The 23,781-nt window shown below is 39.9% G+C and overlaps 1 protein-coding gene across 1 annotated transcript in view; it reads right to left on the bottom strand.

Annotated features, from left to right (window-relative positions):
- The window catches only part of LOC150089827 (uncharacterized), a 94,549-nt gene extending 71,191 nt beyond the window's left edge, over window positions 1-23,358 (bottom strand). The window contains exon 1 of the mRNA XM_090389666.1: window positions 22,421-23,358. Within this exon, the coding sequence (XP_090245792.1) occupies window positions 22,421-22,919 (499 nt within the window). The 5' untranslated portion in view covers window positions 22,920-23,358. The remainder of the gene's footprint in view (window positions 1-22,420) is intronic.
- Between the last annotated feature and the right edge of the window lie 423 nt (window positions 23,359-23,781).

The raw sequence follows: 23,781 nt of genomic DNA, 5'->3' as shown, positions 1-23,781 counted from the left end.
TGAAATTTAATACCTGAAGAAGGAAGGTTTGGAGTGGAACGTATTGGTATATTTTATAATTATCTGTAAAATTTGTGTCTTTGTTTCAATGAAGAAAAAACAGTTCAATCAGCTATCGTGATGACCTATTCTGGATAGCCCTACTAAACCCCTGGTCTGGTGCCCATGAATGGTGCCCATGAAGGGAAATATTGCGATGTATCGATTCTTATTATTATTACAATAAATATTTCTTAACTTTCCAAATTGTAATCGTGGTTGCATTCAATAGTATGCAGTGCTGATGAGAAACATAAATTCTCTGTACAGCTGAGCAACAACTTTTATTATGTCTTATCCCCAAGAAAATTCAGGGGCTATTAGTCTGACTCAGAAGTGGGGCTAATGTAGTTTCAGTCCAGACTGATATAAGTCAACACTTAAGCAGATACAATCTCCGACGTTGAAGTGGCCAATATTTCAAAAAGTTGGGTAAAATGTCGCCACTTCAAAATAACTATCGAAAACGTATCTGATGATTAATGTTCCTTGACCTTGTATGTTGGAGATGGAATCATCTGAAGATAAACTGATCATTTGTAAAACCGGGATCGAATGGCACTTCGATTTGATAACAATATTTTTGTATAAGTCTGTACCATCCTGTTGATAAAACGCGTTGAATTTGCAAAACCAAAGAAATAAAAGCGAATAATAAATAAAACGATAATACATCTTACTCAAGAGAAAGCGGGATAAAAAGCAACACAGAAATATTTGACAAAGAAGAACTTTAGTCTGTGTAGCGTATTTCTTCTTCCTAACTCAAGGAAGACGAAGTATGTATATAAAGTGCTTAGCATCATAATACACAGCCATTTCTGAATAAACAGAAAATTTTTATGGTGGCATCGTTTTAGGTTATATCTCATATTGTGAATGCCTTCACAACGAGTTGCCATGATATTGCACTACTTCGAATAAGTAACGCTTCACCTAAGGAGAAGACTAGTGTTACTTATTCTCAGATAGGTACCACCACCCATCATATGACTTCATATGAAGTATATGAAGTTATACTTCATAACTGTTTTTGCCATCATTGCATCACTTGGGTACCTACCCACTCACTGACGAAGGGCCAAATAGCCCTGAAACAATGGGTGGTGGTACCTATCTGAGAATAAGTAACACTAGTCTTCTCCTTAGGTGAAGCGTTACTTATTCGAAGTAGTGCAATATCATGGCAACTCGTTGTGAAGGTATTCACAATATGAGATATAACCTAAAACGATGCCACCTTAAAAATTTTCTGTTTATTTAGAAATGGCTGTGTATTATGATGCTAAGCACTTTATATACATAGTCTAAATTTGTTCGCAGCTTGAGGCTCTAGCCCTAAATGCGCCTTAGGAAGACGAAGTAATAAAAGATTTCAAATGTTCGCTGTGCCTTTGATCGCACATCTGTGTAACCTAAATAAAGCCTCTCGGTACTTAGACTAAGGCGCATTTAGGGCTAGAGCCTCAAGCTGCGAACAAATTTAGACTATGTATATAAAGTGCTTAGCATCATAATACACAGCCATTTCTGAATAAACAGAAAATTTTTAAGGTGGCATCGTTTTAGGTTATATCTCATATTGTGAATACCTTCACAACGAGTTGCCATGATATTGCACTACTTCGAATAAGTAACGCTTCACCTAAGGAGAAGACTAGTGTTACTTATTCTCAGATAGGTACCACCACCCAGACAGCACTGTTTCAGGGCTATTTGGCCCTTCGTCAGTGAGTGGGTAGGTACCCAAGTGATGCAATGATGGCAAAAACAGTTATGAAGTATAACTCCACAATATGAGAGATGCCTGATGGTGTATGATGTATTTAGACTAAGGCGCATTTAGGGCTAGAGCCTCAAGCTGCGAACAAATTTAGACTATGTATATAAAGTGCTTAGCATCATAATACACAGCCATTTCTGAATAAACAGAAAATTTTTAAGGTGGCATCGTTTTAGGTTATATCTCATATTGTGAATACCTTCACAACGAGTTGCCATGATATTGCACTACTTCGAATAAGTAACGCTTCACCTAAGGAGAAGACTAGTGTTACTTATTCTCAGATAGGTACCACCACCCAGACAGCACTGTTTCAGGGCTATTTGGCCCTTCGTCAGTGAGTGGGTAGGTACCCAAGTGATGCAATGATGGCAAAAACAGTTATGAAGTATAACTCCACAATATGAGAGATGCCTGATGGTGTATGATGTATTTAGACTAAGGCGCATTTAGGGCTAGAGCCTCAAGCTGCGAACAAATTTAGACTATGTATATAAAGTGCTTAGCATCATAATACACAGCCATTTCTGAATAAACAGAAAATTTTTAAGGTGGCATCGTTTTAGGTTATATCTCATATTGTGAATACCTTCACAACGAGTTGCCATGATATTGCACTACTTCGAATAAGTAACGCTTCACCTAAGGAGAAGACTAGTGTTACTTATTCTCAGATAGGTACCACCACCCAGACAGCACTGTTTCAGGGCTATTTGGCCCTTCGTCAGTTAGTGGGTAGGTACCCAAGTGATGCAATGATGGCAAAAACAGTTATGAAGTATAACTCCACAATATGAGAGATGCCTGATGGTGTATGATGTATTTAGACTAAGGCGCATTTAGGGCTAGAGCCTCAAGCTGCGAACAAATTTAGACTATGTATATAAAGTGCTTAGCATCATAATACACAGCCATTTCTGAATAAACAGAAAATTTTTAAGGTGGCATCGTTTTAGGTTATATCTCATATTGTGAATACCTTCACAACGAGTTGCCATGATATTGCACTACTTCGAATAAGTAACGCTTCACCTAAGGAGAAGACTAGTGTTACTTATTCTCAGATAGGTACCACCACCCAGACAGCACTGTTTCAGGGCTATTTGGCCCTTCGTCAGTGAGTGGGTAGGTACCCAAGTGATGCAATGATGGCAAAAACAGTTATGAAGTATAACTCCACAATATGAGAGATGCCTGATGGTGTATGATGTATTTAGACTAAGGCGCATTTAGGGCTAGAGCCTCAAGCTGCGAACAAATTTAGACTATGTATATAAAGTGCTTAGCATCATAATACACAGCCATTTCTGAATAAACAGAAAATTTTTAAGGTGGCATCGTTTTAGGTTATATCTCATATTGTGAATACCTTCACAACGAGTTGCCATGATATTGCACTACTTCGAATAAGTAACGCTTCACCTAAGGAGAAGACTAGTGTTACTTATTCTCAGATAGGTACCACCACCCAGACAGCACTGTTTCAGGGCTATTTGGCCCTTCGTCAGTGAGTGGGTAGGTACCCAAGTGATGCAATGATGGCAAAAACAGTTATGACATATTGTGGAGTATAACTCCACATATTGTGGAGTTATACTTCATAACTGTTTTTGCCATCATTGCATCACTTGGGTACCTACCCACTCACTGACGAAGGGCCAAATAGCCCTGAAACAGTGCTGTCTGGGTGGTGGTACCTATCTGAGAATAAGTAACACTAGTCTTCTCCTTAGGTGAAGCGTTACTTATTCGAAGTAGTGCAATATCATGGCAACTCGTTGTGAAGGTATTCACAATATGAGATATAACCTAAAACGATGCCACCTTAAAAATTTTCTGTTTATTCAGAAATGGCTGTGTATTATGATGCTAAGCACTTTATATACATAGTCTAAATTTGTTCGCAGCTTGAGGCTCTAGCCCTAAATGCGCCTTAGTCTAAATACATCATACACCATCAGGCATCTCTCATATTGTGGAGTTATACTTCATAACTGTTTTTGCCATCATTGCATCACTTGGGTACCTACCCACTCACTGACGAAGGGCCAAATAGCCCTGAAACAGTGCTGTCTGGGTGGTGGTACCTATCTGAGAATAAGTAACACTAGTCTTCTCCTTAGGTGAAGCGTTACTTATTCGAAGTAGTGCAATATCATGGCAACTCGTTGTGAAGGTATTCACAATATGAGATATAACCTAAAACGATGCCACCTTAAAAATTTTCTGTTTATTCAGAAATGGCTGTGTATTATGATGCTAAGCACTTTATATACATAGTCTAAATTTGTTCGCAGCTTGAGGCTCTAGCCCTAAATGCGCCTTAGTCTAAATACATCATACACCATCAGGCATCTCTCATATTGTGGAGTTATACTTCATAACTGTTTTTGCCATCATTGCATCACTTGGGTACCTACCCACTCACTGACGAAGGGCCAAATAGCCCTGAAACAGTGCTGTCTGGGTGGTGGTACCTATCTGAGAATAAGTAACACTAGTCTTCTCCTTAGGTGAAGCGTTACTTATCGAAGTAGTGCAATATCATGGCAACTCGTTGTGAAGGTATTCACAATATGAGATATAACCTAAAACGATGCCACCTTAAAAATTTTCTGTTTATTCAGAAATGGCTGTGTATTATGATGCTAAGCACTTTATATACATAGTCTAAATTTGTTCGCAGCTTGAGGCTCTAGCCCTAAATGCGCCTTAGTCTAAATACATCATACACCATCAGGCATCTCTCATATTGTGGAGTTATACTTCATAACTGTTTTTGCCATCATTGCATCACTTGGGTACCTACCCACTCACTGACGAAGGGCCAAATAGCCCTGAAACAGTGCTGTCTGGGTGGTAGGTACCTATCTGAGAATAAGTAAGCACTAGTCTTCTCCTTAGGTGAAGCGTTACTTATTCGAAGTAGTGCAATATCATGGCAACTCGTTGTGAAGGTATTCACAATATGAGATATAACCTAAAACGATGCCACCTTAAAAATTTTCTGTTTATTCAGAAATGGCTGTGTATTATGATGCTAAGCACTTTATATACATAGTCTAAATTTGTTCGCAGCTTGAGGCTCTAGCCCTAAATGCGCCTTAGTCTAAATACATCATACACCATCAGGCATCTCTCATATTGTGGAGTTATACTTCATAACTGTTTTTGCCATCATTGCATCACTTGGGTACCTACCCACTCACTGACGAAGGGCCAAATAGCCCTGAAACAGTGCTGTCTGGGTGGTGGTACCTATCTGAGAATAAGTAACACTAGTCTTCTCCTTAGGTGAAGCGTTACTTATTCGAAGTAGTGCAATATCATGGCAACTCGTTGTGAAGGTATTCACAATATGAGATATAACCTAAAACGATGCCACCTTAAAAATTTTCTGTTATTCAGAAATGGCTGTGTATTATGATGCTAAGCACTTTATATACATAGCCTCTCGGTACTTATCTGATTTGAGTGTGTTTATCAGAGTGAGTGACCACAAATATCGAACACCGCGTTAAGTACTGATATTTGATCTCGAAATCAGATCCACGCAGTCATCACTGGCTAGAATGTAACAATCGTGGACTTTTTTTTTTTTCAAGGCACTTGTAAAACGATTTTATTGCGTTTGTGAAAAGTGCAAGAGGAAGTGTTCTTCTCGAAGATTCTCCTTCCCCTTTCAAAGCAAACACGTGTTTAAATCTACTTTCTACATACGCCCAGAGAAGCAAATATTTTTCCGTTTTGCTTATATTAATCAATATGATGTACAACTCATTTTAAAAGGATTTTCAAGTGGAAAATTTGCTTGCCCGGCGTAGATCAGTTTTAGAATAACTGGCCATTTTAGAAATGACTTTCTTTTTGGTTAGGAAGTGGTATACTAAGAATATGTGATTTGGATTTTAGCTAAATACGATGATTGCAGTTCCTGGATGCTCCTACAAGGTTTCTTCCTTGTACGTCTGGGTTTGGTAATATTTTCGTTTACTGTCCTCCCTGAATTTTAGCCAATAACAGTAAAGAAAAGGACAAATCTAGACTCAAGGGATCTTTGTTGAGGGATTTAAGACAATCCTGTTTCTGAAAATCAGTTAAATGTCAGACTAATGAGCGACACAGGATTTGCTAATCCCCTCAAGGGCCTTCAATCGTTTTCTTTCATAGGGAACGTATTTCACGGATGGGGGGGGGAGCGTTAATCTACCGACACACCCTAACTACATTTCAATCCTTTGAGCACCGTGTTCATATTTCAGCCCACCACACTCCCACACAATTTGGCACAAAGTCTCCCCGACTGACTATCAGTGACCTTTCAGTTAGGGCGTGGTGTCTGCAGGGTGCACGTGGAAGATCGGACCCACCTAATCCTTCAACTGTCAGCCTTGTATTGTGCATTCTAGTGCAGCCTCCCACTGTTCGTTCTATCCCACAGACCACCTCTTCTTCACTTCACTTACGGTTTCCTCACCAATAACTTTCTTCCCGTAAGGAAAATAAGGCGAAGAGAAATTAAAATAAATAAGAAAGGACCGCAGCTAAAGACGCAGTTGCTAACGAAAGCGGGTACATCGGGCTAGGTTGCTCGATTCGTACAATTAGGGGCGTGGGGAAAAATTACGAAGCTGCTTAAAATTCCTGCGTGAATAGCATTATATGAAGTGCGTGAATACCACACCTTCGCGAAGGGATCCACCTAAGAGGGGCTTCATAAAAATACCGTAACAACGTTCCTAGCGACCTTTAAACAAATAGTCAACATTACGAATATGATCCCGTTAAGGAAATGGAGTAAAAATGTTACTGCGCTATCTCAGTGACAATTGTCCTTGTCCGTTGTTTCAAAGTCGAGACAAACAGAGAAACTTCTGCCCTACATTTTGTTCTCTTCAATATTCAGAAAGAACTGTAAACCTAAGTACTGACGAAATTTTAATCAGTAGAGTGAGGGAGAAAATTGCAGCTAAGGAATTTATAAAGTAATATAGCTTTAAATTATTTTCCTAATTATCAGCGGCATATAGATCCTCAATTGTTTTCCAAGTGGAGTACACCAGCATTTACTACGATGACTTCACAGATCCCAATTGTTAGAGGAAAAAACCACACAACAGCTATGCTTAAAAATCCATAATGGTGTGTTAGTATATAAAAAATCTGTTACAATATTTATGGAAATGCACAAATACAGAATCTGACTCTGATCGTAGAATAATACCGAGACATACATAATGGATTTAAAGAAACGAAGTTAAATCTGTGGATAAGTATAGTACGAGGGTTGTTCAAAAAGTAGTGGCAACGCAATTGTTATAAAAGAAAATCTTTATTTCCAAATATTTGAAGGTTACATTCACCCGAAGTAACCTCTGGCCTCCGGTACAACCCGAGTTGCTGCTCTCCATCTTATGGACAAAGATCAAAGTCATCAGGACTTTGATCAAGAATTTTCGATTACTGCTGCAGTAACGCCCTCACGATAACGGTCATATGACACCATAAATCATCTTGCTCATTGTCCTGCAAGATGACTTGCGCTCATTCTAGGAACTTGCGACTCTTTCGTGGTAATTCTAAGCGTGCTTCTCTAAGAACGAGTGGGTAGCACGTGGCAGTTACAATGTTAACTAGAGGAACAGCAGCATAATACAGAATGATGCCATCGTAGTCGTACGCAATAATCAGCGTCACTTTTACATTCCCTGGATATTTATTGACTAAATCTTATGGATTCAGTGAATTTGGGTAAAATCGTGCCCGCTTTCCTCCTGCAGACCACAGAAATATTTCTTTGCGTTTTGTCTTTGGTTCGACGATAATCATTAATCAAGGGCACTAATCTTGCTTCATAAACATAGCCTAGAGTACTAGCAGCACCTTCTTAGACTTCCCCATCCAACGAAGCATCTTTCTCATTCACATCCACTTACGAATCTGCTGCATAACTGCACTGTGTCCTTTTATACATATCCTACGCTATGTGATTACTCTCACTGGCGAGTACACAAGACAACTACTCCACTACTTTTCCAACATCCCTCGCAGATAGAGAAATGTTTGGTCAGATTTTCAATTGCACGCTTAGTTTCATAGGAATGAAGGGGCGCATATTCGCCCTCTAATGAGAGGTGTAATATAAATAACAACAATTGGGATTTCCTTAGACAGTTCAATTCTCTACTTGAACCAGGAACAGCTAAGCGATGCTATTAGCATTCGCAACTGCGTGAGTTTTGATTCCATACACTTCAAAAAGTGGCAGTAGCAGTCATTGATCATAGAGAGAGAGAGAGAGAGAGAGAGAGCGTTGGGTATGATGAAAGTTACGGGTGGGAAACACGTGTCGTTTATGTGAAACATAAAAACCTCCGGCAGATGGTATCTTGAAATTTGATATTGCGTGCTGCATCCACCTTTACAACCGAACTTTATGCAGCTTTATTTCTTTCTCTCTCTCTCTCTCTCTCTCTGGTGCAACTATTCGTGACTAAGCCGTAGTGCAGTTCTGGAAATACTGACCCGAACTGTTGCTGTCTTAATGTGGCTATCGAGTTACCGGTGGACGAGCCTGGTCAGTGTTCAGACCTCTTAACTGCATCGTTCGTAATCACATGACTCGTTTCGCTCCAGTAAATCTTCGCAGTAAATACAACGACGAACATCAGAAGTAATAAAAGTCCACAAGTGGATGAAGTAACGGGCAGATTGAATAAACCCCCACCGTGCAGCTGTTGGGAATGAACAGGACTTCTCCAATCCGGTTATAAACATGTAAATGTATTAACGTGGACGTCCACGTACGATGATCAGTGAATGCTTCACGTTGTTTGAATAAGAATAAACGTGTTCCGATGTCTAAGTAAAGATTCGGTTGGGTATCCTTTAATAGACACCGCGACAGATGTTGTACGTTGGCTACTTGAGATGGAGTCGCTGCATTAATGCTTGAATGTTATCACATGGTGCAAAGTTGTCTCAGTTGTTGCTTGCCTCGGGCTTCACTCAGACAAGCGGCAAAGGACAAGGATTTTGGCTGTGATTTCGTACCCTTGTGGCCCGAACATCGTTTATTAGTAATAATTATTGCTGTCAAGCCCATAATTATTTCTCTCAGCGATGCATATATATCGCTGCCATTAGAATTATATTTATCAGAAGATTAATAGCGTGAAGTGGGTTTGGTGGCCCAATCATGGCGTAGTTGAATGTGAATCGGTTACAGATCACAGAACCGATTGGAATGAACCTAACTCTTCAGAGTCGGTGAAATTTAAGCTTAAAAAAAATGGAATGACATTCTGTTCTCTTGTCTACCCTCATGTTCAACTAATTTTTGGTGCAGTGCAATGCTCGCTTTGCATTGCACCAAAAATTCCTGAATTTGTATGAGGATAATCAATCAGCACTTTTCAATTATTAATGCTTTCAGGATGAATGGATTTGTTACTTGTCACCCAGTTCAGAAAGGTTTGGATTCCATTCTGTTAATGAGGAGTTGGAACCTTTAAAGAACTTATAGAAGCCCTTTTAAGCGGGGAAGAAATTCCATTTCTGGAAAGGTGTAAAGTTCTCCGATGTTTTATCCCTTAAATAGATAAACCAGTTTTCGAATATATCTAATTTAATTACCCGATGCCCCACACGCCTTGGTGATGATGCACTCAGCTAAACCCATTGTTATTACAATGCATCTCCATCTTCCTTATCCTGAATTATTTATTGTTACATCCATTTACATTGAGAGTATCCCATCGAGCTATCGTGTAGCTTAAACTTTTGAGTTCCAGATCCATGTTCAGGTTTTTCCTATCGGAAACGTAGACTAAGAAATGCCCAGTGTCAATCAGAAAAGCCGACCAAAGGATACATAGAATATGAAGAACATTGGAGGATAGTTGGCTCCTAATGTAAGGTTCACCAATGGGAAAATTGACTCCCCTATTAACACACTAGTCCAAAAATTAAAAATAAGTTGTTTTGAACAGAATAGTTATGATGGACATAATTTATTTTCTGTTACACATAAACGAACTTCAAAGCCATTACCAATTACAGTTGGTAGAATTGCCGTCCTCCACACACGGAAAAAGACCAGAGTTCGACTTCAGTTCGAGTCCCGTCGATGGAATTTTTAAGGGCCTTTTGCACAACGTGGCTAAATTAGTCGGTCTCAGGCGAGGGTAGCATGGTCTTTCGCCAGGAAACTCGGGTTTTTCATCCAGCAAACAGAAAATCGACCTCAGAACACACGCAATTTACAGACAGTATTTCCGGAGCAATATGGCCCTAGTTGCTGATGTCCTAAAACCCTATAATAACAACAACAACAAACCTAAAATCTTGACTGGGACAAAGATGTCGCAGGAGATAACATCATTAAACAAACAACTGCGCCAGTTCCAACAGCAATGAGGAAACTGTAATGACAGCATCAGATTAATACCGTGTATAAAAGTGAAAGAAGCGATAAATGTAGACAGACCTCACACGACTGCATTATCGCTGTTTGTCCCGTAGAAAGATTATCTCCGCACTTTGTACGGTTATCAGTGGCACACAGATATTGAAAAACAAAAGACGTGGAAGCAATCTGTTATCTTGGCAGACATGTCGAAGAAATGATGCCCTTTCTTTGCTGCACGTGCTAAGAGCGTACGGTCGCGTCTTTTGATCTGGGAGAGAAACGAGTGTACGAAGTGCAAATAGCGTTAGAGGTGGGGAGGGGCATTGTCAGTCGGTTTAGTTTTGAGACGGCTCGAAGACGATGAGCTGGCTGGAGAAAAGTCTGAAGTTCGTCTTGTAGAAGAAAACGTCACGGTGTGTGTGTGTGTGTGTGTGTGTGTGTGTGTGTGTGTGTGTGTGTGTGTGTGTGTGTGTGTGTGTGTGTGTGTAATACCTGGATTCACCTGAGGTGGAAAATTATAGTTCGAATGAAAACTGCAAAAGTTAAAAGGATAGAGAGTTCAGTGCAATTTCCATTGTGTATTAAACTAAATAATTAAGCATTAAATGCCAAAGCAACTAAGGCTGTTGTAGTTGTCGTTGTAGTAGGGTTTTAGGAGCATCAGCGACTAAGGCCATATTGCTCCGTGTATATTGTCTGTAAATTACGTTGGTTCTGAGGTCGATTTTCTGTTTGCTGGATGAAAAACCCGAGTTTCTGGGCGAAAAACCATGTCGCCCGAGACCGACTAACTTAGAAAAGGTTGTGGAAAAGGCCCTTAAAAATTCAATCGACGGGACACAAACTCAAGTCTTTTTCACCCGGTGTGGGGAGGACGGCGATTCCAATAACTGTGTTACCCACGAGGGCTCGGTTAAGGCGTCAAGTTTCTAATAATGAGCATTAATCAGATCAGTCAGTTTGTCTGTTTGCTGGACAAGAAACCCAGTTTCCGGAATATAAACCACACAATCTTCCCCCGATATGCCTTTTACATGCCTGCGTCTATGGAAGGCCGATATTTTGTGAGCAGCCATTTTGCAGGATGAAAAACCAAATTTTCTGGTGGCGTATCACGTAATCCTCTCCCGAGATAAACAAACTCAACCGTAGTGCCAAAAAAAAAAAAAAAAACAAACAAACCCAACAACCCCTGTTTGAGCTTTAATATTATCCCTGGAGTACAATCTATGGGTGGTCTTTCGATTCTGTTTCTGAATATCTTTTACCTACTCTTGCACACTATACCATACTGAGTTGACATATACGACAGACTTCTACTAGTTTAACCCCTTATTCATTCGAAAGAAAAGATCTCATGTTAATCTTAATGTACGACAACAGCGGAGTCTTTATCTTTACACTGGTTAACTGAGGATGATATCAGCGGACGAGCAGCGCATGCGCCGCCGTTGGACTCAAAAATAAAAACATTCCGCAAGAGTTTCCTTATTTCCTGCGTTCGTTGTAACTTAAGATGACCTTGCGCTTTTCATTTGAATTATCCTTCTGCCTATAGAGGTGTTGATCAGGGGGCTAGAGTCATTAGTAAAAGTTAATTTGAATATACTAGGCACCTGCCAGCTGATCTGATTGAGTTGTATAAGGCCCTGAATGATTCAGCAAGCTCAATGGTGATGGGACTCTTCCTCTTGCTCGGATTACAAACCTGAGGAGCCATAGATTCAAATTGAGGAAAGACAGTTGTAGAATAGATGTGCGGGGGTTTGTCTTTAGCCAGAGTAGTTGATTGCTGGAACAAACTTCCATCTGTCGTTGTGGAGGTTGATTGCTTAAATAGATTCAAGGAAGAACTGGACAAACTTTTGGAATTTGGAATTTTTTTTGACGGGTGAGGGCTGATGCTGTATAAGCTTCCTTTCTTGCATCATATGCCACTATTAATGCTAAGAACCTTTCTAAAAAAACTAAAAAAAAAAACTTACTAAAAAAACTTTAGTACCAAAAGGAATTCAACTTGTTTACGTAAGACAGTAGACAAGAAGATATATGGGAATAAAATAACCTAAAGTATATGGAAAGGCAGGGTGGATGATATGAGACAAGCCAGTGCAAGACATCGATTTATTGACATCGATACTGAGCTGGTGGAGACTGAGTAAACGGAAGAAATATTTTTTTCCTGTTTGCTCTTCGATATACATAAGGGTGCATCATAAAGAGCACAGTTTATCGAAACCAAACTTTTGTTTTTGTCTTTTTTTTTAACATTGATTTTTCTTAATTTTATTGTTTTTTTGCCATTTTTTTCCGGACCGGGTGAAACTGTTGTCAACCACCCACACAGATCTGATGTCGCACAAAAGAATTCAGAAAATTAGTCCTCATAATTCGGAATAGAACAGTTATTGAATTATATTTACTGTTTTTATGTTCTAAAAATAGTCACATGCTCCAGTTCCAGTATCAGAGTGAAAGCAATTCGAGGTACATTTTCATTTCTTGAACTCCAAAAGAATTCTTCAGTTTTTGCTAACACAAATACGATTTAAAATGTTTTTATAAAGGTATACTCGTATTTTAAACGTTTACTAGATATAAATTACGTCTGATATATTCATTAATTATTGCTAGCCATAAGAACTTAAACTGCACTTACAAATAATAATAAGGAATTAATTAATCCGTGAATTAAGGGCTAATAAGGAACAATATATATAAGTTCCTGAGAGAATCAGTGTTTTATCATAACGTTGTAAATTATATTAATGTAATTTAATTCGCGCGATAAATGATAGTTATTAATATAAGTGTTCTTAGAATAATTTAATATAATTAAACGACATTATAATAAAAAATCAATAATTTTAATTTCTTCTTGGTAAATATTTCGTTTTATTTATGTTTTAAGGAAAACGCAGCCTCATCGGTAGTCAGTGGATACGTCTCTTTTAAATCTTTTTCGAAATGGTCCGTCTCAGTTGGTAGTAGTTTTTGGTTTCAGGAAATTCGGGTTTCGGAGTTGTGACAGAAACATTCCGGTTGTGTGTGTGTGTGTCTCTCTCACATAACCTTCAGGTCAGCGCAGATTCGGCGTTCTTTAGATAAAAGAATAAAACTGCAAGTTTTTAAGCTCGTTGTGAGCTAAATTTGAAACTGGAAACGCATTAACAGTTGGGAGTAAGACAGCAAAGAAAAAAGTACACAGACGGGATAATTGGCAAAAGAAAAACATTTTCAAGAAGGTCCTGGAACGCATTGAGAACTGTAAAATTGAAAATAATTGAAAAGAAAACGATCTGCTATGACTTCCTCTTAATCGCATCGTTTTTTATTATTTTTTTTCTTTTCTTCTTCGAATCTCTCGGTCCTCGAACAGGTAAACCGATTTTTTTTTCGCGCTCTCTGCTGAATTCCTTCAGAGAACATACGGAAGTCACACTGGGGAACTTTAAATACAGCTTAACGTGTCCATGATGGCTCTCTGCTGTCACGTGCTCCAAGCGCATCCCACATGGATTGCCGTCCTTACCTTCTCTGCCGAGGGGATCTCATTTCTTTCACATTCTTCTTCTTCTTCTTGGTATTCCGTTCCGTTGCTTACACGACCCAGAATGTAATTGGAAAAGTGCATGCATCGCACGGAACACGCCTGCGAATTCCTGATTTGTATTCAACGGCTGACATGAGTGGAGGTGGCGATCTCATTCTCATGTCTGTCTCTTTGCATCTGCGTGATGTCATGGAAATTTTTCGCAGCATTCGCCATCTTCATTGCGTTCCCTGTAAGAAGTTTCCTCTATTCTGCTCGTATCTTTTTCTATTTTTTTTAATAGAAAACACGAATTAGATGTCTCTTTGATGTGCTAATCCAGACAGCAGCTTCCTAACTAAAGGTACGCCGGTAGAGTAATGCTATGGAATCAATTTGATAACAAATTGCACAGACCTAAGTTACACTTTTCAGAAATATTCAGCAACTGTATGAGGCGCAGGCAATAAACTGGGCCAGGGTGCCCCAGTTTAGCTCCTTTGAAAGCATTTGTGGTGCGTTGCTAATTTGTCGAGTGTTTCATATTTTAGAGGAGATCCTGAGCACCTCTTTCAATTTGAGGTGGGGTCATTGAAGCTCGTGATGCAGAGTGTGACCACACAGGAGTTATTGAAAAGTTACGTTCGGAATCGTCGACGAAACTAAAAAACAAAAACAAAAGAAAACCGAAAACTAGTTCCGTTGTATTCAATCAGTCGCACACATCATGGAGCAGGAAGTAACCCAGAAGGCCCTACAGTGTTTCACGCGGCACTTTTCACTTCTTGATAGAAAAAAAAAAAACAGAGACGAAAAGCTGTCAGTGCTTTTCATTCGCGCGAGCGGTCTAATATATACGGAAGAGTCATTTTATTTTATCTTTAATGGTAGTGCCCGTTCGCCACCTGGGGTTCTCCATAACGCAGATGATATTCGACGTGCAGGAAGTAAAAATCTGCATCTGTCAACAGCTATGACCATCTGCTGGGCCAAGAGACTGAGACGCTTCTGTTGTTTCTTTCTTTATATATATTTTTTTTTTCTTCCAAGGATTCAGTAAGAAATGGGAGCCCCACTGATCTTACAGTGTTTTCAACCGCGAAATGTTCAATAATGTGAAATAATCTTTGGAAATTTAACATCTCCTTCTCTTCGGGCATATGAATCAGGGATGGACCATTCCTTGCTCTAAGAAAACTTGAAGGGATTTATCAGAATTAACGAAATTTACAAGCTTTGAACAATAAAGAGCCTGCCAATTAAAACTTGGATACTGGCGCTGTTCATGCGCCATAAAACTCCAAACCAAGTTTCCAATAAATGAGTACGCACCAGAGTCGGAAAATTAAACAGGTTTAATTCCGATTATGGAGTAGTACAGGAGTGATTCGACCAATAGTGGGTGTGTCCATGAATACGATGCAAGATGGTCATGGATATTCACGAGAGCTGTCTTGGGGAGGAGTTCATTTTATTTAGGCGTTTCACCTGTCGCGAGTTAGTTGGTTTTAGTGTTGGGTGGAGGCTGTAAGGTGTTGACAATTAATGTAACTATTCCTTTGAGTGGTTCTCTCGTTTTTGTCATTCAAATACTGTACTGAAATTAGAAATATTTTCACCAACATTGCTCTTAAGTTCATAATAGTTTCTGAAGTAAATTTTACGGACACACGAATCAACCTTTAATGAAAAAAAGAAAAGATCTTTGATTAGGTTATCATACCGAAGGTGGGCGTGATTGAGAATATAACGTAGACCAAGCTGTAGACAAGAGGCGTGTCAGTTTTCATTAGACACAAACGATTAACTAGAGTTAAAACAGGCGAATAATGTTGATTAGTTTAACATTCATATGACTAATATATTAAAATAAAGGAAATAAAATAAATAAAACTTATATTTTTTAGCCTTTCTTAAGTTTTACGTGTATTCATTATCTATTTCGGGTTCACCAGAAAATGAAACAACCACTTACACTTACAAGTGGATATTTTTTATAAACTGAAGTAAAATTATCTGGAATCGGACAGATAAGACTTTTTATCTATTTGTGCACGATTCTGCCAAGTGGCTTTAATTCGATAAACTTTCACTTTTGCATCAAATGGGATAACATTAGGATACCATTAAATTTTGTAATTTTTATTTGTTTTAATTATTCTTGAATGTTTACACATTTCTCGTGCTGACTGAATGGAAAAGAAAGTCGTTTATTTTTATAGGGAGGAACTCCTCTCGTTTCTGAATTTTTTTTAAAAATTAATTGTGAGTTTTTCTGAATTTTTTTTATTAATATTTTTTGGTACATGTCAGGGTTCATATGCCGCGAAGATCGTTACCTTGTCTGCGTATGGAATTCACATTTTGTTAACATGATGGCTACACCATGGACTAAACAGCTAGCGCCTGAAGGTTTAGTTGGAATTGTTAGGGATTTGAACCATCGAAAAGAAAGTGAAAAGAGCCCATGAAAATTCCTCGGTTTATTGACGGGATTCAAACCCCTGGCCTTTTTGGTGCAAATTTGCGGCGATGACTGAGTAAAAAGACATACTCGCATGACAGAGAACACCTAAAATTCAATTAAAGTGAGCGAGAATAGCAAGCCCTTCTGGGTAGCACGGTGGTTCAATCGCTATCCTTTCAGTCTATGGAAAAGGCCTGGATTAATCTCCTCTACATGGGAGGAACTTTTATGGCTTTTCCCACTCACCTCTGTCCAGTTAGTCTTCGGTTGCATAAGAGCGTTGCATGTTTTTTTTTTTCTCTCGGAAACTTGAGGTTTCACCCACCAACAAGCAAACCGACCATATAATATACGAAATTTGCAAATATGACACACCGACGTCCCATGACCTTTCGTTGTCCTGGCATAATATCAAAAACACTAATAACGAAACAAACGTTTAGAAGTGAAAATGTGTATGTTAACTCTAAAAGCTGTAGTCACTCTGAGGGCGACAAGATGTTATTCTTGAAAAGTAAATGGTATATTTTTTATTAATTTTAACGAAGTGTTCATTGTATTCCTTGCATCTGATATTGAGTTGGAAAGTTACTAGAGCCATCGATAGAATAGGAAGACCAGATCGAAGTTTAGAGCTTTTTAATAAATAGAGTACCTTTCCGTAAATTCCCTCAGTTACCCTTCCTGAAAGATGGCGCAAAAATATTTACAGCACACTATCGGTGGTGTTTACAGGAAGAATTCCTCTTCGTGCGCGAAGTTGTTTTATTCAGGTGACATTCCTAGAACTGCAGTAACGCGTCCTTCATTCTGTCGCACAGAGATAAAATCATCGCGGGCCATTTCGCAACCCTTTTTTGCACTGCAGTTTCTCTGCTAAGCCGTGTTCTTCAGAGAACACGGCCTTCTCTCGAGAAGAATAACCGCCCCATCCCGCCCTCTTTCTTCCTTCAACTTGATGTCAATCGATTGATCCCAGCCACTGGGACAATTCTCGGGAATGAAAATTCGTCACTATAAGGAATTGGTTGAAGCTATCTAGAGTTACGTCATCTGGTATCTTTGACATCGATAAGAGGTCAATTCATCATCTTACAACTACAGTCCATCCTTGCTGAGATTCTTCCTGTCCTAAAGTCCCATTAAATTCGAAGATAATGACGTAATCGTTTCTAATTTACAGCAGATAAGACGAAGTTCTAATCATGTACTGGGAGAGGCGAATCTCAGTATCTCCTCAGTCGTTTCGTTCGAAAGCCAAAGAAGGAAAAAAAAACCTTAATGTTTTAGATAACAAAGTATCCCTACTTACACAGTAGATCCTTGTCATCAAGAAGACTCACTGTCACTTTTCAATGATAAATGTCATCTCAGAGGTATGATACATTACTAATGCTTTATACTCGCATGTTGTTCCACATTAATCTTTCTTAACCTTTTGAACTCCTTAAGAATCTCACCCGTATGTTTGTGGCCGGAATTAATAACAAGAAAACAAGAAAGAAAGATGATTAGCCAGAATCCAAAAAGGATGCTGCAGGCTCCAGTTTGTTTTCGTAAATGATGCGCGTGACAAATGTCGTCATGCAGCCAAGCAACGTGGATAAATAAAAACGTGACATCTAAGCGTTATGAATTATAAACAGCATCAAAATCCGATACGGCGAATTTCAACCTTCTTCTTATTGTTCCATTCGCACAGGATGTTTTTCTTATTACTAGAATGTATTTTCCAATCAGAATGCGCTTTATCAGTCCAAATAATGGTGCTTTTCTTGTGTTCCAAGCAACGTTACGCTTTGAAGCTTGTTTACACTTGCTGTTACTCGATTACTTTTTTAACCCCTATTACACAAGGGCTATAACAGGGATGTTATCCAGGGCTAACTGTATCCAGCTGTAATAGGGTTAACAAGCCTCATATAAAATAGCGATCAATGCACAGATCATTGTAATTGGACCATGGACAACTGAAGACACAATTGCTAGTTGATGGCCAGCTATCCACCACCAATGCTACCTATTTCCATAAGGATAATAAGGCACAATGGACCATTCGTGATGATACGAACAACACAAGTTGGTGGTAGCAGTTTTGTTTGGGATCCCTAGGACCGTTAATAGTTAACGCCTCATGGCTTGAACATTACTTATCCTAGACGAAATTTTCTAGCAGAAAAAAGTGCCTGACACACACATTTCGGAATTTTTGGAACACAGCCGTCCTTATTGGTGAACCAACTTGCCAGATTTTAATCTAATGATTTGAGTGGGGGAAATTAAAAACAGCTGTTCAGGCCTGGACCACCCCTTCCCTTCACGCATAGCATTACAGTTACTGAATGTTCTGCTGCCAGGAACCATACTGCAAATCGTGTTTCGTCATTTTGGGGAGTCCTGTGGTGAGTCAAAGTCTTTATGTGGCCTAAGGAACATCCAGCACATCCAGTGGGTGCTCATATGTACTGTATGCAGATGCACAGTACGTGTATACACTGCTATGAAAATATACTGATCATTACTTATAAAATTGCTACTTATCTGCTAATTATTACACTACTACACCGCGATTATTACCTCTGTTAACAGCATAACGTCTGTAGCCTCTGCCATTTCCTTGATCACGTGAGTAGTAACCTCATTGAGAATATCCTGATGATTGAGATTAGTTGTGCATTTGACCAAGAAACTTGCACAGGTTCCGAAGTAAAGGACTGCTGCTTTAAAATATTATTTGAATGTTTAACTGGACGGAGATGAACAAGAACACACAAAACAAGTTCTTGTGACCGAAATGATCTTTTGTGAAGGTGATATTCCAACGACAGCTGCCACTGAAGAAGTGGTAATAAAATACCACGAAATGTTTGACCCCCATTATGTATATATTTCCAATTCGGATTATAAACATAATTATACTAATATAGGTTTTGAGTGCCTCATTATCTTCGAAGAACACAGTTTACCTAACGCATCATGCTGTTCAAAGCACTTAGTTTTTTGTTTGATCGAGTCCCTTTGGAAGGAGAGCGAAGTCGGATAGCTATTCCTCGAGTCCGTCTCTGAAGGAAAAGTCTGGTGTTTCTTAATGTAGTCTAATACATTTTAGAAAATTTGTCAGAATAAAGACATCAGTTGGAGAGAGAGGAGATTCAACCGTCTATTGACACGGAGTAACTCGTCCAAAGTGTATAAAAATAAAATAAATAGAAAGCCCAAAATAATTCCTCCCTTTCTGTACACGATCCGAATCCAGACCTTTTCCACATGGTTTGGAAGCTGTCTTGTACAAAGCCTCGCAATTAAAAATATTCGGAATTGGTCACTTTTAAAAACTCAGCCATCGAGTAGGAGTAATTTTGTTGTTTGGAAAATGCTAACTAAAATACTCTAAAATAAAATGTACTGATTAAATGGCGAGATGTTTATTTTATTTGCGTATTCGAATTTATTGTACTTTTATCAGTGTTTTATTTTGCGGTATCTTAGTTACCATTTTTCGAGAAACTTAATGGACAGTGTGTCTGGCTTCAGAGGAATTTTTAATGCGATTGAGTTAGGAGGATTTGTTTGATATTGCAGAAGATATTCGCCAAGGTCATCGAAGCAGAATTTGAAGGTAACTGTAAGACGCTTGTTGTTCAACAGAATCATCTGTATATAAATAAGGTAGAAGCACGGATAGCGTATTGGACAAAAAGCGATGTGGGTCATCGATTATTTTATGATGATTTGGTCAAATTGGTTGGTTATCACCAATTATTTAATGAAGATTCATATTTTTTTTAACCGATGATGAATCAAACAAACAGATTGATTCATTATCGGTTAAAATAATAAGAAAAGTTAAAATTGAGAGTGGACTATTCTTTATTCAGGCCTCTCATTCTCTCCAAAGAATTTATCGGACCTGAACTGAGCCATACAGACATTGGAAATAAATATGAGGAATGCATGTTCTGCAACAAAATGTAACGATTTGTTAGCGAGGCCAACAACCCACTGACTACGTCAACTCATCTGAGTTCAATAATAGTGAATTCCTTCGTTCTCCAAATTTCCAAAGATGGTATACAAATAAATAACAGAAACGTGCGTTCCAAAAGTCCGTTCTTAATTATTTTTAACCGAGAGCATTTACCTCGTACTTCAGTAGAAGGTCAAGAGTACAAAGTGGGCGACGAAAGCGCACAGTCAAAAGTACCGAGGAAGTCTCTTGAATTATTGAAAAAACACGTAACTGCATTTGGTCACACAAAATACATTCAGCCATATAATCATCTGTTTCTTTTTTCCATATTAGGAATTAAGTTGATTAAAAAAATTGTTTTATATAGTTAAGTTCTCCCCATGGTTAAATTGAAAATGGCACGAGCTTTTTGACTCCTTTTTTTTTTTGGAGGGTAGTTCGGTTAATCTGTCTCAGGCGGAAGTGCAGAGATCCCCGAGTTTTTTCCATCTCGTGAAGAACACGATAAGAATTTGAGAACACATCCAAATTAAAAAGGAGACGCATCGATACCTCGTGGCTTCAGTTGCCTTGAAGTTAATTCAGAATTCGAATTACTGAAAGTTACTTGATCGTGATGCAATCTTGAAAAGGAAACATCATTATGAATAAACCGCTCGAGTTGCTGCAAAACATTATCAGATTATTAATTCAAAAACAAGTTTTTTCAAAGATAACTTTTCCATCCACGGAAAGTGGATTTCTTTATTTTCTTTCGTGGTTGCTGAGAATGTAGGTGGCTAGAACTACGTGACGTTTACCTTGAACCGAGAACAAACTACATTTATTAATACTTCCACTTGAGATCCGTTCCAAAATATATATTTTTTACCCGACCGACCTCAGAGGTGTTTTATATTTAGCGTGTCTGCCTCTCATTGCGATGACAAACTGGAACTGTTGTGGTGCCAGACAGTCTTCGATGGACGAGCAACGCTTCGCCAAATTGGCAGTGTTATATCCGTACTCGACCTTCTTTACTGTGGCTCTTTAAATGACATTTAGGCGTGATTTTCTGTCACAATGACCGTGATTGAATAAACATGGAGAGAAAAGTGACAAGGAAGAGTTGGCACTGATTGCACTGAGAGTTGCAATCGACCAGAGGGGAGAAAGACTGACATTGCAAAAACCAACCAAAACTTTTAGAAATTGGTTCAACTATTTGACCCCGGCGAATGACTTGTATTGGATGATGTCATTCCGTATAAAAATAGCATACTTATTGTTTTTATATGGAAAAATTACTCCAAGTTGAGTTCGAAGAAGGAGTTGCAACAAAGACTGATAACTCGGACATATATGGCACCCAGATGGTGAGTTCTCGTCAAAGCAAACATTGTTTTCTCCTCTTAAGCACCCGCGATAATTCGTTAATGAAATAAGAATGTAACGAAGGATCTAAGATGGTCATTTCCTGTCAGATAATTGCAATATTTAAGTGGTAAATTGGAAGATTAAAAGATGCATTTATAAGATTCAAATTACGCCCGTGGAAATGACAGAACCATCGGTACTTCTCAATACATCCGAGAAGCGAATTCATCACAAATGTCTCGCGGGCATGATGTCAGAAAGTGAAGTTCTCGTGTTTTGTTTGAGATCTGGAAGGCTTTCATAACTTCTTTTCCCAGAAACACGCTTCTTCTCCTCCCGAAATATCCGCGAAACGGTTTTCGGAGTGCCTTAATGGATGTCAGTAGAAAAGAGAGATAACCCGGCCCCTATTCAAAAACAAATTTAGGCCGTAATAAAAACCGCTTTTACGACATTTTCCTCATCGCAACACACGTGTGACGTTACCAGTCCTCTTTGAACTGCGGTCGATGCGGGATTCTTCTCCAACTCGCAATATTTTTGAGCGCTTTATTCGTTATTGCCACGTGCAGTTAAAGACCACCGTACGTCACGGGTTCAAACACGCGCTGTGCCTGTACACAAAAGTCTGTTTGACGGATGCCTTCGAGTGGCTGACTCGTGGTCAGCGGTTCCAAAACCTGGGTTTACGATCTGGTCGTTCGGGGTTTCAACAGCAGCAGGAAGTGCCGTCAAGGTGAGGATGATCAACCAAATCCGCCAATTGAAAAACGAGTTCTTTTAGTTTGTACGCAGTACCCTAATACGAGGCTTTGTTGCCAAGGCAACGAACGACCAAAGAAGAAAATGAAAAACGGACTTACCCAGGGCCCTCAGCACCTCGTCCTCTTTCTCTCTGGAGTAAAGCACGGCTGCTCCAAATATGTCGTCGTATTTCGCCGAGAGTCGGCCTTCGAAAGTGGTGAGGAAGAGAATGTAGGTCTCCCCCACGTTCACGTCCGCGTAGCACATGGTCTTGTCGCCGAAGTTGGACACGTTCACGAGCCGTTGACCGAGAGCCGACTGCAGGGGAGATCGTCGTCGGTGCACCACATTCTTGAGTAGGCCGTCGCCTTTCAGAACGTGCAAGATGAGAAACTCGGCTGCGTACGTGTCGGCTTCCGTGCGTTGCTCCTTGAAAGCGTCCCGCGTGTAAGCCGTTAACACGATGTCGGCCGTTCTTGCACGTTCCTCGAGACTCTTCGGTTGCCAGCCATTCAACAGCAAGATGCAGCCGTGGGCCGCCGCGGAGAGCCACAACGCGCACACTAACGTCAGCCATCCGCGGAGGCACGGAGCTCGAAGTCGCGTGTTGGCGACCATCCCGAGACGAACGTCTCGAAAAACCCCCAAAGCGTTCGCTTTGGTCGAGTGGAAAAAGAACGCGAGAAACTACCTCGTGCGTTACCTTGGAGACGGTGCGCACTTTCTGCGGTACCAGCCGTGTGAATGACGCCCGTTCTGTTGTCGAACCGCGAGCGACGTGCCTGTGTGATTTAGCGTCCCTTGGGGAAGCATCACTCGAGTTTAAGTAGTTCTCGCAGTCATCGGCAGCGAACAAGGGGTGCCCCGCACTTCGGCGGTCGTGTCTACTTGTCCGTTCCTCGAGTTTGCAAATGAAACAGTGACAGACGGACAGACACGCAGACGGATGCACATCCGGATCGAAGATGCACTTCGGAATCACGCGGACGCCAGCACCACCTCAGTACACCGTGTGCGCCCCTGACAGATTGAGTTCTCCGAGCACGCTTTCAGGATGTCCAGCGAACCCGAGCACACAGCGACACCTCGCTGGGGGTTTTCACACACGACATGACCAGTTTCAGAGGGGAAAAGGTGTGTATGTGTGTGTGTGCGCGCGCGTGTATGTTTGTCCACATGTTTATAAGTGTACGCGTGTGTTCTGTTCGTATAGGAGAATTTGTATATGAGCGCATGCGCAAATCAGATTGACTGATACTCTGTTCAGAGACCCGATAAAAGAGGGCAGTGCATGAGCCGTCGTAAACTTCTCCAACTCCGTAGTGAGACGGAGTAATGTGTATACTGCGCTGCCGTTAGCATAAGGTTTCGCATTCGTGCAAGCAGAGGACGAGGTGGGGTGGGGGATGGAATTCTAAACGATTACGATCTCGTGTGATGCCCGAACAAGGACAGCTGAACTGACCATGTGGCCTAAGTA

Source organism: Mastigoproctus giganteus, chromosome 2 (assembly GCF_048544385.1).
Source record: "Mastigoproctus giganteus isolate SK-2022 chromosome 2, ASM4854438v1, whole genome shotgun sequence".
In the NCBI taxonomy this organism is placed as follows: domain Eukaryota; kingdom Metazoa; phylum Arthropoda; class Arachnida; order Uropygi; family Thelyphonidae; genus Mastigoproctus; species Mastigoproctus giganteus.
Note: the sequence above shows the minus strand (reverse complement) of the source record. Positions and strands in the feature narration are given on the sequence as shown.